We start from the raw sequence: 12,345 nt of genomic DNA, 5'->3' as shown, positions 1-12,345 counted from the left end.
GCTCAGGAAGTCCTCGCCGCTGGCCGGGACGCCGGCGTGCAGCTGGGGCTCCGCGGGGAGACCCACTGTGACTGGACAAGTGCCACATACACCGCCGAGCCCCGCACGGTCCTGCCGTCCCCACGCTCTCTGTGGTGACCCCGTTTGTGAGCACAAGGCCATCTTGGCTCGGAGGCGGAAACGGAGGTTCTGGAAGGTTCTGGGGTGTGGGACTCTCCCCCTTGCCGTGCACACCCTTTTCAGGAAAGTGGGATGGGTCCCCAGGGCCTCCTGTGACGGGGACAGTTCTGAACGTGCCTCCTGCCTCGTACCTTCCCACAGCCCGTTCTGGTCACAGCGCGTCCCCTGTCCCGCCCGGACACCCCACTGGCACCTTTCCTCACCTCAGTGCACCCTCTCATCTGGGGGACCCCCGCCTCCCCCAAGGAGGTCTGAACGCTGACTGTGTGACCTGTGACTCGGGACACCCGCATCCTCCCCTACACCAACCCTGGGGGCCGACGTGTCTCCCGCCGTCTTTTCTGGGGTGGGGACGTGGCATCCCCCCGAGCAGTGAGCGCCCAGAACAGAGGGGGCTGGCAATTCACGCGTTCACCTCCCCACAGGAGCTTAAAGAGTGACTGTCCCAAGCGTGGAAGGTGAGTGACGGGGGAGGCCCGTGTGGTCAGCCAAGGTGCACCTGCTCCCCGACGCTGGGCCCCTTCGCCTGGCCCCGCCCCCCAGGCGGCTGACACAGACCCGGGAGCCCGGCCCTTCATTGGTCCCTAGTCCTGGCGTCCGGGGGATGTGCCTTTAGCACGCGGGGTCGGGTGGCGGGGCCGTGGGAGCACAGTCCGATTCCACAGCCGGCCCCAGCAGCACTGGCCTTGTCCCTCCAGTCCCCGCCCAGCCAGCCAGGACCCACGTGACCCACGGCCCTGTCTGGGTCAGGATGGGCGGAGGGAGGGATTGGCAGCTGCTGGTCCCGCCGAGGAAACCAGGCTCCCTGGTCCACGGGGGAAGCAGCACGTTGGCTTCCTGGTCCCCATGTCCCCAGGAGGCAGGGAGAGGGCACACAGAGGTGCACAGGGCCGCGAGCCAGAGGGCGCCCACCGCTGCGGGCCCACAGCCCGGCCAGAGAAGGGCTCTACTCCCCGGAAGGGGGCACAGGGCAAGGCGGGGTCCCACAGCCCCAGAGCCTCCCGGAACCCTCGTTTCCGCCTGCACAGGAAGTGGGGGCCTTGACCTCTGAGGTCCATGGCTGCATCTGAGAGGTTCTGTTCTCTGAGCAAACTGCTCTTGGGTTTGAGGCGCCTGTCTCGGGCTACAGGAGGCACAGCCACTACCTGGGGTGGGTGGGGGAGATGTTGGTGATGCCGACGTCGCCATCCTGGGGCTGCGGGCACAGGCTCGCGGCCCGCCCTGCCCGCCTGAACACGATGGCCCTCCTGGACGGCCACGCCCGCCACATGGGGCTGGCTCCCCCGCCCAGTTCAGCCCTTGGAAACCCCGATGCTTGCTTGGCCTCAGCTTTCCATGGCCAAGTTCACGGAGCTGGCAGGGACTGGGCTAAAGGACGGGCTTTCTTGAGCCCCTGCCAGCTTCTGCCCGGTGGCAGCAGAGTCCAGCTCAACTCCCACCCCTGTGGGATGGGACGGGGGCCACCGCCGTCCCCGTGGGCGGGGGAAGAGGAGGCTCAGAGGACTCAGCCAGCGGTCGGGGCACGTGCACTCTCTGCCTGAACCCCGAAGCACGAGCCGCTCCACTCTGCTGAGTGACCCCACCCCGGAAACCTGTTTAAAGGGGGACGGGGCGGCTGCCCCAGCTGTGCAAAAATACACCAAGAGCTGTTCTGAGCCTGGTGAGAGCTGGTCGGCCCCCTGGGGAGCCGGGAGGGGTCCTGGCGGGAGCCCACTCCTTGCGGGGGGGGGCGGGGGGCAACTGGATGCAGCACACCCTGGCTCAGGCGGGTTCTTGGGGACAGGGGCCTGTCATGCCAGCGGGCACCACTAGAGGGCGCGTCTCAGGCAGGTGTGTGCGGAGCTGGCACCTGAGCCGGGTGCACAGGTGCTGCGGGGACCCTGGCTCCCATGCCCCGGGACCCCTAACTCTTCTGCCTTGCACCTGGTCCAGCTGGGGAGGGCTTGGTCCCCCTTCCGCCAAGTTTGCACCTGAGGGTGTGGCTCAGGCCACAGTGCTGCACCCACCACGCTCTGGGCTGAGGTTTCTGGGGCCTCCGGTTACCTGAGAGAGGGGTGCTGAGGGGCCAGCCTTCCCTGTGGGCGTCGAGAGAGAAAGGGGGGGACGAGGCGGGAACGTGCAGCCTGAGGCCACCGCCTCGTGCTCAGGACGCTACATCTCCCTCGACCTGGCTGACGAGATCTCCTCACGTCTCCTGCCCCTCAGCCCAGCACGTCACCAGACAGGGGCACCAACACTGCCTGCCCCACAGTGGCCACAGGGTCCTCCTGAAGTGTCCCTGACTATGACAACAGCCGAGGGTCGCAGACACTTCTGTGGGATTCACTACGAGCTGGACATGGGTCTCAGAGCTGGGCATGGGTCTCAGTGCGGGACAGTCCTCTACGCATGCCCACTGGCCCCATTTCACGCAGGAGAAAGCGGGGTGCAGAGTGGCCAGGCGGCCTGCCCAAAGCCGTGCAGTGGGCAGGAGGCAGCTGTGGTCCTCACGGAGGAAGCCATGTCCCTGGATACAGCCCGGCGGTCTGGCACAGGACCTGCCTGGGGGGTGGGCCGTTGGGCAGCCACCCCTGAGACAGGATAGGGTGAGGCAAGCACATCCTAAACCCACCTCTAGTTCTGTGATTGCAGGAAGGGCTCTGGGGGTACGCTGGGGGACCCCGTCCTACGGCAAGTGCATAGTGCCTGGCTGGGACCCGTCGGCCTCAAGGACAAAGATACAGCGGAGGGGTTCAGCCACCTCCCTGAGCCCCCTAAAGGCCCAGGAGCTGTGCCGTGGGGCCCTGAGTCCCAATGTCCCCTATCACCTGACTGGCTGGTATTGTACGGCCATTTTCAGGCCTGGGCGCAGGGGTGAAAGGCCGGGCGGTGTCTCCCAGCCGGGAAGCAGAGCTTGCCGTGTGGCTCTAACGCCCTCATACCCACGCGTGCACACCTGCACGCCAACGGCAGTGCGCGCCCTCACACCCACGCGTGCACACCTGCATGGCCACGGGGACACTCAGACAGGGCCCCGCCATGTGTCCCAGCCGCTTTGTCTCTTCAGAAGCAGTAATTTGTCTGCGGCGTTTGCAAGTCCCTGGCCACACTGCCTGCAGCATCTTATTAGACTTCGTACGGGAGGAAGGGGACACACTCTTCTTAAATTAGAGTCATAATTCTAGCGAACGGTGTGAAGCGGAATTTTCTGCCTCGGGGGATCCTTTAATTTAGCTTGAAACTGCTCTTAGCACCTGTGACGTCTCCCTCGGGGGGCTCAGAGCAAATCTAGACCAGAACCGGGAACTGGGTCTCTCCGTTCAGAGGACCAGACAGCGCGAGAGGCACGTGTCCAGGGGTTACGGCACTGACGCGTGCCTGGGGGTGCGCCAGCATTGTGAGGGGCACGTCTTCCCCACGACCTCTGCGGCTGCAGCCCGGAGACCTGGCACGCTGCTCGTGGTCACAGCCCCTTCCCCAACCACGTGACGCACTGAGCCCTCCACCCGGGCTTCCTGCCTGAGCCCCCACCCCAAACACACACCAAGCACACGGAACAGGGCCCTGTGCCCCTCCCCACGTCCTGATCATAGCTGGGATGCAGCAGTGGGCGACAGGGTGACAGGGTGCCGAGTGCCGGACAAAGGGGCCATTCAAACCTCACCGGAAATGTCACGCCAGCCAGGAACACACGAGCCCTCCCTGCCGTGCGGGCGAGGACGGGGTCAGCAGGGAGGAACCCTTGCGTGCCCCACCGCGGACTCAGGAACCAGCAGCCTGGTTCAGAGTCCTGCCCGGCCCCACGCTGGCCGTGTGACCCGGGCCTCAGTCCCCTCATCTGAGACACAGGAGGACGTAGCACCCCTCCGAGGCGCCACAGAGGGAGGGGCCCGGGACAGCACAGGGGACACGCCTGGGCCCCCTGACTGCGCCGTCGGGTCAGCGGTCACAAGGCACGGCCACTGCTTTGCTGCTCATGCCCCTGAGGCCCAGACGGTGAGCGGCCCGCACCCTCCGGAGTCCCGCCCTCGCCTGAGAAAGTCCCAGAAGGCGGAGCCCGGCTGCCCAGGGCCACCTTCCCGCTGGTCCCCAGGGCAGCCCCACCCCGCCTCTGCCGGTCCTTACCCCACGTGCCAGGGCTGCTGCGGTCGCTTGCCATCCTCGCCGGCGCCAGCGAGCCTGTTGAGTGACGGGGACCGGCTGCGGGGCCCGGGCACGTAGCTGCCGATGGTCCTGACGGCCCCGTCGGCCGTGCTGGGCATCTGCTGCAGCAGCTGGGGCGACAGGCTGCGGTGGGAGGCGGTGGCGCAGACGGCCCAGTCGGGCGTGCCCGCGGCGAGGTTGTTGTCGCTGTTGGAGCGCAGCAGGACCCGGGGGGCGGCCAGCGTGGCGGGGGGCCGCCGCCTGCGGTTGGAGTACGCCGGGGCCTCGCGGAAGGGCACTGGCGGGAGAGAAGGCGGAGGCGGGTGAGGGCGCGTGTCCGCCGAGCGCAGGGCCCGCCCCGCCCCACGCGGAAGCACAGGCGGTGCGGACACGGGACATCTGCGTCGCGCGGGGGGTCCAAGCTCACGCTGGAGATGGAAGGGGCACGGGGCCGACTTCCATCCGGCCGGCACCCTCCCCTGCCGCGGCCGGGAGGCGCGTGCGAGGACAGATGGGCCGCCGTCCCACGACGCGGTCAGGACACGAGGCAGCCATGGATTTCCCCTCGCCACGACCTGGACGTGGCCTTGGCGTGGCCACACCGCGTCCCTGACACCCTCGTCCCCCGTCCCTCGGAACGTGGCTGTGTGTGCAGACACTCTTCACACGGGTCATCAAGGTAAAACGGGGTCACTGGGCGTGGGGCCTAACCTCACGTGACTGTGCCCTTGTAAGCAGAGGAGAACAGGACACAGAGGGATGACCACGTGGGGACACAGGGAGGAGATGCTGTCCACGCGTCCGGGACAGAGGCCTCTGTGGGAACCAGTCTTGCCCACACCTGGGTCGCAGGCTTCGGCCTCCGGGACTGGGGACAGGAAGTATCTGTGGTGCTTTGTCGCGGTGGCCCCCGGACACTCACACTCACACAGCCCTCAGGTCTGCCGGGTAGAACAAGCTGCTTCCACCCCAAGCCCAGGCCTTTCGGCACCCACCAAACTGGACCCGGCAGCGTGTAATGGAGGGGTGTGCGCCCCATCTGGCTTCTTACTGAGTTCTAGGCTGGAGTGAGGGCCTCGCAGCCAGGGCCTTAGAACGAGGATGCTGCCCGGGGACGGTGACGGCCAGCACTGCAGCCGCCCCGGTGGCTCCGAGGGCAGGAGCCAGAAAATGTCCTCTCCAGGAAGAGGCACCTGAGGGACAGTGGCCTCCAGGCTGCAGAGGAGTGAGGTGCCAGTGACCCTAGCGGCAAAGGACGCGACTTCCTTCACTCAACGCCCCGCGGTGTCCCCACATGCCAGGGGACCCGCGTGCTGGCACCGGAGCTGCCAAGCCCCCGAGGGTGCTGCCTGAGGCCAGGCCGCCCCCGCGAGGACCGGAGCCCCCGTGCTCCCGGGGCGCCACCTGCAGACCGGACCCTGAGAGCCTCCCAGGAGACGGCACGGGGAGGGCAAGGCGGAGTGTCGGACCGTCCCCGCCCGCTGCCCGGGTCGGAGGCCGCGGTGAAGGGCTTTGCGGAAATGAGGGAGCTGCAGCCTTTGCAGGCCTGGGCAGGACATCGAGCCCGCCCCCCGCCCGCACGGGGCAGCAGGGCTCCTGGGGGACAGAGGTGGCACTGTCAGAGCTGTGGCCCAGCGCGCCCCTTTGCAGGACGGTCCTTGGACGGCGGAGCTGGGGCCACCTGGAAGGTCGGGGCATAGGGCAGGGGCTTCCTGAGGACGCGGGCTCGGGTCACGCTCTGTCCAGCCCAGTGGGTGGGATCAGGAAGCAGCGCAGGGGGACACGGTCTTTCCAGAGAGGCCCAGCGCGCCCTCGTCCCCAGGGCTCCGCAGCGGGGACCCATGTGCCCTCCCAGTTCCACAAAGCACAGGACCTGGGGGCCGCCGGCCTGGCTGGGACAGGGAGGGGACCGGGGAAGGCTGGTGGCCTTCTCCGTGGACCTTCTCTGGGGCCCGAGGCTGCCCTCTGGGGGGAGCGGCCCCCCGGGAATCAGCCCGGGCCTCACCCCACCTGCCCGCGTTCTCGCATTCCAGGAAACGTCCTGAGTCTGTGCTTAGCTGGCCGTGTCACCTCCTCGGAGCAGACGGAGGCCAGCAAGACAAGAATGTCAGCGCTCACCAGTCGGGGTGTGAAAACGCACGGGTGGCGGGTGCTTCTGGTGACCCGAGACCCACTGGACATAGGGGTGGGGACTGAACGACCTCGCCAAGGGCCAAAGTCCCACCAATGAGTGTGTCCCCCTCACAGATGGCTGGCCGGAGACAGCATCACGGCCAGAGAGCGGCCACAGAACCCTGGCTTCTCATGTCACCCTCACTGTCCCCAACCCAAGGAGAGGCCCACGCTCACCATGGGGAAGGGACACTCCAGCCCAAGAGGACACTCCCGGCCAGGCGCTCACGCCGAGCCGCCCAGCTTCCCTGACGCAACCAGACAGATTTCAGTGCCCTAAACAGAGAGGCACGAGCTTCGGGGTCTTGCTTGTGGGGAGACGAACTCAGAGGGAAGACAAGTCTCTGAGAGAACGGAGCAGATGCAGAGAGAACGTGGCACCGCGCGCCCCAGAGAAATTTCATGCCGCGCCCGCATTCCAGAAATCAGAGTCCCAGAAGGCGAATCTGGGTTAATAACCTAAGCCAACGAGCGCAGACGGGAGTCGTCCTTGTATAAATTCCTTAGGAGCAGGCTGACGAACAGGCTGACGAGGGCCTCCCCGGTGGGGCTGGCTCGCGTCATGGCTACGGCCCTCGGGAGGCACGGGGTGAAACAGGCAAGGTGCTCCCCAGCACCCTGTGCCCTGAAGATCGAGCTGGGCCCTTGGATGGCACCGCTGCTGTGGCCGTGCCAGAGCCGGCGTACGGATGAAATTACCTCGCTTAATTGCCAAGATTCACATTCAATTGGTTTCCTAGGCCACGTAATTGGAAATTGCCCCCATGTCTATTTTATGGCTGGGGCTGGGAGCTACTCTGCTGATTACTCCAGAGTCACATCTTCATCAGCCCGATTTCACGAAACCAGAGCTGCCCATCTCACAGACGAACTGGAGCCCTCGGAGGAAATGCTGATTTTTGTTGTTGTTGTTGTTGTTGTTTAAAAGGGTTAAAAATAACTCTTTTCCTGTCTGGAAATGATTAATATTCCACCCAACTGTTCCCTTCTCCCAGGCAAGCTGCAAACTCTAAGTGGGTGGGGGTTCCCTTGGCCGTCTTACATGCACTGATTTATACATTCCTTTTTCCGCAATAAAAATCCCACAAGGTGTGACAAAAAGCGTGTGCACTTTCGGAGTCTGCCACGCTGCATCCCCACCCGCCCCCCTGCCGCCGAACCCAGGGGCGGCCGAGGGGAGCGGAGACGCGGTCCCGACACCGCCCGCCTGGCTGCGCGGCCAGCGCCGCGTGCCCGCCTTCGCCTTCCCGAGCGAGCGGCCGCCAGCCTCCGGGCAGCGGATGGGCGACCGTCCAAACTTCCTTTATTCTCCCCAGGACTTAGCTCCCAGCGCGCCCTCTGGCACGGTCACCGGGAGGCACGCTCTGGAATGCGACTCTGCAAGGGCCGGGGGACCGAGGGACAGACGCGAAACACACAACCAGACCGGGTCCGACAAAGCCCCGTCCCCACCGGAGCGACGAACCCTTCCTTCTATGGGAGACGGAAGAGCCGGAGCCCCGGGGGGCAGCGGAGGTCCCCCCTCCCCCTGCGAACCCGTGGGAAACGGCCAAGCCCCATGCACTGAGCGCCCTACAGTTCTCCCTTACCTTCCTTCTTGGCGAAGGCATTTAACAAAGACTTCATTTTCCCTCCGACTCCGGGCGCCGTCCGCCACTCATTATATAACCTTCTCGGACGGGCGGGAAGCGAGGAGGGCCGCCCGGCCCCCGGGCGCCGGAGCGGCGGGCGTCCGGGCACGGCGTGCCTCCGCGCTTCGGTGGGCATGCCAGACCCAGCGTGCGGGGCACAGAGCCCACCCCATGGTCTGCCTGTCAGCTGGGAGCCAACTGTGTGCAGACCGGGGCGCGCTCAAGCCCCACAGCCGCTCCCGGCACCCGTCATGTGAGCAGCGCTACTCCGCGTCTGGGAGCCGAGCCGGGGAGGGGGGCCTCGGGGAGCCGGCATCTGGGAGGCTGAGCCCCGATTATCCCAGGAAACCCGGCTGGGGCCGGGGCCACGTCGGCTCCAACGCGCCCGGGGCTAAATATAACGCGCCGTGCTTTGCTAATTTTATTTTTAAAGAAAAAGCCGAGTTTCCGTTGGGGCGGCGTGTCTGCCCGCGGGCGGACGCGGTGAGCGAGTCCACAGGCGAGGACATCCCCGATCCGCAGGGCCCCACGCCCGCCGCAGCCGGAGCCCGCGGCTCTCGGGAGTGTCTGCGCGTGGCCCAGATCTCCGTTCGGAAGTCAGGCTCAGACTCAGTACCCGCTGCGTCCCTGGGGCGTCCCCACCCCCAATTTTTTTTTTTTTTTTAAAGGGGAATAAAACAAGCAGCTCCTGCGGAATCCAGGCAGCTGATGAGAATGAGCGTCTTCGGTCACTTTAACGAGTGTCTAAAGTCACTTTCTTTAGCATCTGCGCCTGACAGAAGCCGAGGGCAGACAGGCAAGGAGAGGGGACAGCGAGAAAGCCCCCCTCCCCCGCAAGGCAGGCTCGGAGCGGGGGCCGGTGGAAGGGGGTTCTTTCTGCGCGGGGGAGGGGCCCGGAAGGGGGTCACTTCCACACAGGGAGAAGGGTCCTGGACGCTCAGTGGGGTGCTGGGGGCTCTGTCGCCGCCACGTCTGCTGCTGGGGCTGTCATTAAGTGTGTGCAGTTTTGGTTGCCAAGAGAACTGCTTCCAAAATTAAAAAGAGAGGGAGGAGGGGGAGGAGGAGGGAGGGGGAGGGGGATGAGAAGAGCCAAGGGGAACGCGGCGGCGGGAACCGAGCCGAAGTCCGCGTGGTCGACATACTTATGACAGGAACGGCCGTGGAGGAGTGACCGGAGGGACCCTGGGCCGGCGGGACGCCTCCCCGAGGGTCCCGGTATGTGAGAACCAAGCCCAGCACCCCCGCCAGCTCCAAGACGGGCCCTGGGAACGACTCTGCCGCTGTGTTTTTACCACCGAAGTCCCCGCCGACCTGCCCCGCACACTTCACTTCCTTGGGGACGGCGGCAGTGCAGGCAGAGCTGTGTCCTTGCACATGTGGGACAAGGAAACAAAGCTTCCAGAAGCCTCTCCCTCAGACACAGGAAGCGCCACCACCAAGGACACAGATGCTCCCGCTCGGGGAGACGGAAGCTGTGCCCCCCCCCACAGGGCAGCCTTGGCGGGGGTCTGTGAGAATGCCGTCTGGCCCACGGGGGGTACGCTGGCCACGGGCCGGGCCGCCGCAGTGACAGCAAGCCGGGGGAGCACCTCTCCAGAGGCTGAGCCCTGCCACGTGGTCCCCGAGACCTCGCCAAGCTCAGGGAAGCCTCTGGGCGAGTGGGCGGCTCGGTGATGCTCAACCCTGCCTCCGTCTGTCTGGGATGGACGCCCTCCCAAAAGCTCAGCCTCAGCCGCGCCAAGTCCCCGTGCCAATCTTCGCCGTCAGAGGAGCAGCGAGCGCCTGTGGTTTGGGATTGCCGGGGGCACCAGAGGATGGGGGGCCCTGCTGTAGTGCCCTGCCTTTGACCTCAGGTGCAGGGCCAAGGGAAAATGCCACCTCTCGTAAGACTTGAGGAAGGAGGGGACAGAACCACAGGCCCCCAAACAGCAGGGACACACGGCCCACCCGTCATGGGAGCAGAATCGGAAGTGCTGGGGTCCTGGAGCTGCCCCCTCCGCCCCAAGAATGGGCCTGCAACCAGGAAGCAGGCCCGGGGCGGGGAGGGGCAGGCTCGGCCGACCCCCCACCTCCATGCCCGGCCAGGGGACGCGCTGCAGTGACGAACAGGACAGGGTGGGACCAGGGGACCAGGGCGGGAAAGGAGACCTGACTGGGGAAACTATAGGATTTGAGGGACCCGGGAAACAGCACTACCCACTGGAGACCCGCTCCCAACACCTCTGACTCCCTCAGCAAGCAGACGACCCTCCAGCCCACGCTTCCGGGAATCAGAGTGACAACTATGCAGAAATGAGCAGCGGCGGCTCTGGCCGATGCACGCGCAGCCCTACTGCGTGCCGGCCCTGAAATCCTGTCTGGGGAGCTGGGCCGCTCCCATCTACAGCGTCCTCGCCCCAGCAGGCACGGCCTCCTGGAGCAGTCCCAGCGACAGGGAGCTCACTACCTGCGGGCAGTGGCTCCGGGCCCACGCACGCGGTCCCCTTCACCTCCGTGCAGACAACACGCCTGCACCATCGCATCCCGGTCGGATGGGAAAGCCGAGGCGTCGTGAGCCCAGTCTTCACCCCCAGCCCTTCCCACCAGAACCGCAGAGACCCAGCACCGAGCCGGGCGACTGGGCAGCTGAGCGGCGGAGGCGGAGGGAGGCCGGCCTGCTCCTGGTCGTCACCCACCCCAGCCTTCTGCAGAGCCCCAGGAATGAGCCGCGGTCTCCATCTCCAAGACACAGTGCTTAGAGCCCCAAATGGACATGAAGACAAAGGTGGAAGTTGAAATTTGAACCCCACTTCCCCCTCAGGCTCCCAGACACCTTCAGGTCCGAGCGGCTTATCCTGTGACGCGTCTCAGACGGCAGGGACATTCCGTGGGGTGCCCACCAGGCTCCTGAGACCCACTGCAAGGCCATGTGACGGATGCAGTCACACACGGGTCAGGTCCCCCTGCCCCCGGCCGTGGGTTTGGAGATGTCTCAGGCCCCGATGCCCGAAGATCCCACACAGGGTCACTCGTGGAGAACTGAAGTGACCGCTGGGCACTGTGCCGGCCACATTCCTGCTGACCTGAGTGCCGACGAGGTCTGATTTCAGATGTACTTCATTCCAGACGAGCGGGAGCTGGGAAGGAGCTGGGTGGGGTCACGTGGGAGTCTGTCCACCCGCTCGCCCGCCCACCCACCCATCCCAAAGGACTGCGAGCGTCTTTTGAGTTGGGGGCTGTTGGAAAGACCAAAACACAGGGGGAAAGATTAGACGGAGGCCCCCAAATCAGATACTTGCCAGGAAGGAAAATAAAGTCACCCCTAAATAAGTCGGCCTCCCTGCCTGGCCCCTCAGCCACCACCCGGGCCCCACCCAGCCCAACCCCAGCACCAGCCCCTTGGGAAGAACTAATAAATACATAAGGAGTAAATATGAAGAAACGCGTAAGCCAGCCGGTCCGCCCCAGCCGCCCGGGACCTGCCGCCTCACCTCGCCGACCCCCGACTCCCCTCGCACCCCGATCCGCCCTCACAAACCCTCGCTCTGCCAGCTCGTTATTCACCACGTCTTTTGACAACTGCCTGACAACAGGCTGAAAATAATTTCATCTCTCGTATAAAAAAAGGCTTTTCGCACATCGAAACATTTCAAGACTGTCTGAAGCCCTGGGAGGGAGGCAGCGCCAGGTGCTGTAAACACGCCTCAGAGTCTGCCGAGCGGCGGGTCCCACAAACACCGCCCGAGGGTGTTCCGGGCGAGCCCCCCACCCCGGGCCCGGCAGCGGGAGACCGCTGGGCGTGGGAGCCCAGCGCCGGACACAGGGCTGGCTCTGCCTCACTCGGTTTCCCCATCCGTAAGGTGGGACTAGCCCAGCTCATCCCCAGTGTTGGTGGGGGGCGGGTCACCTGAGCTCGTGTTTGAAGCACAGCGGGGGGTATGGTGCTGACCTCCCAGGCAGCAAGGCCACCTGCCCCGCCCCGTCCCTCAGAGCACATCCACGGTGTCGTCTCCAGTGTCCTCTCCTCCAGGAAGTCTCCCTGGCTGACCAGTCTTTGGAGAGACCCCTTCTCAGGGCTCCCATCATGGTGGTCTGGCCTTGGGCATTTCTTGGTTGTAGGGGACTTTAAACTCCTTGAGGGTCGGTTTACTACCCTGTTCCCTCATCACTCCGCAAATTGGAGGTGCTCCCTGAAGCTCGGTGTGCATGGATGGAGGGATGGATAAAGGATGGATGGAGGGATGGATAAAGGATGGATGGA

General features: G+C 65.3%; 1 protein-coding gene across 3 annotated transcripts in view; it reads right to left on the bottom strand.

The window, feature by feature from the left end:
* SHANK2 (SH3 and multiple ankyrin repeat domains 2) overlaps window positions 1–12,345 on the bottom strand; it is a 404,459-nt gene that overhangs the window by 228,495 nt on the left and 163,619 nt on the right. For all 3 annotated transcript variants that reach the window (XM_039840586.1, XM_039840587.1, XM_039840588.1), the window contains one exon: window positions 4,285–4,600. In XM_039840586.1, the coding sequence (XP_039696520.1) occupies window positions 4,285–4,600 (316 nt within the window). The remainder of the gene's footprint in view (window positions 1–4,284; window positions 4,601–12,345) is intronic.

Source organism: Pteropus medius, unplaced genomic scaffold (genome assembly GCF_902729225.1).
Source record: "Pteropus medius unplaced genomic scaffold, Ma_sr-lr_union100, whole genome shotgun sequence".
NCBI lineage: Eukaryota > Metazoa > Chordata > Mammalia > Chiroptera > Pteropodidae > Pteropus > Pteropus medius.
The sequence above is the reverse complement of the archived record's forward strand: the minus strand, read 5'-3'. Positions and strand labels throughout refer to the sequence as shown.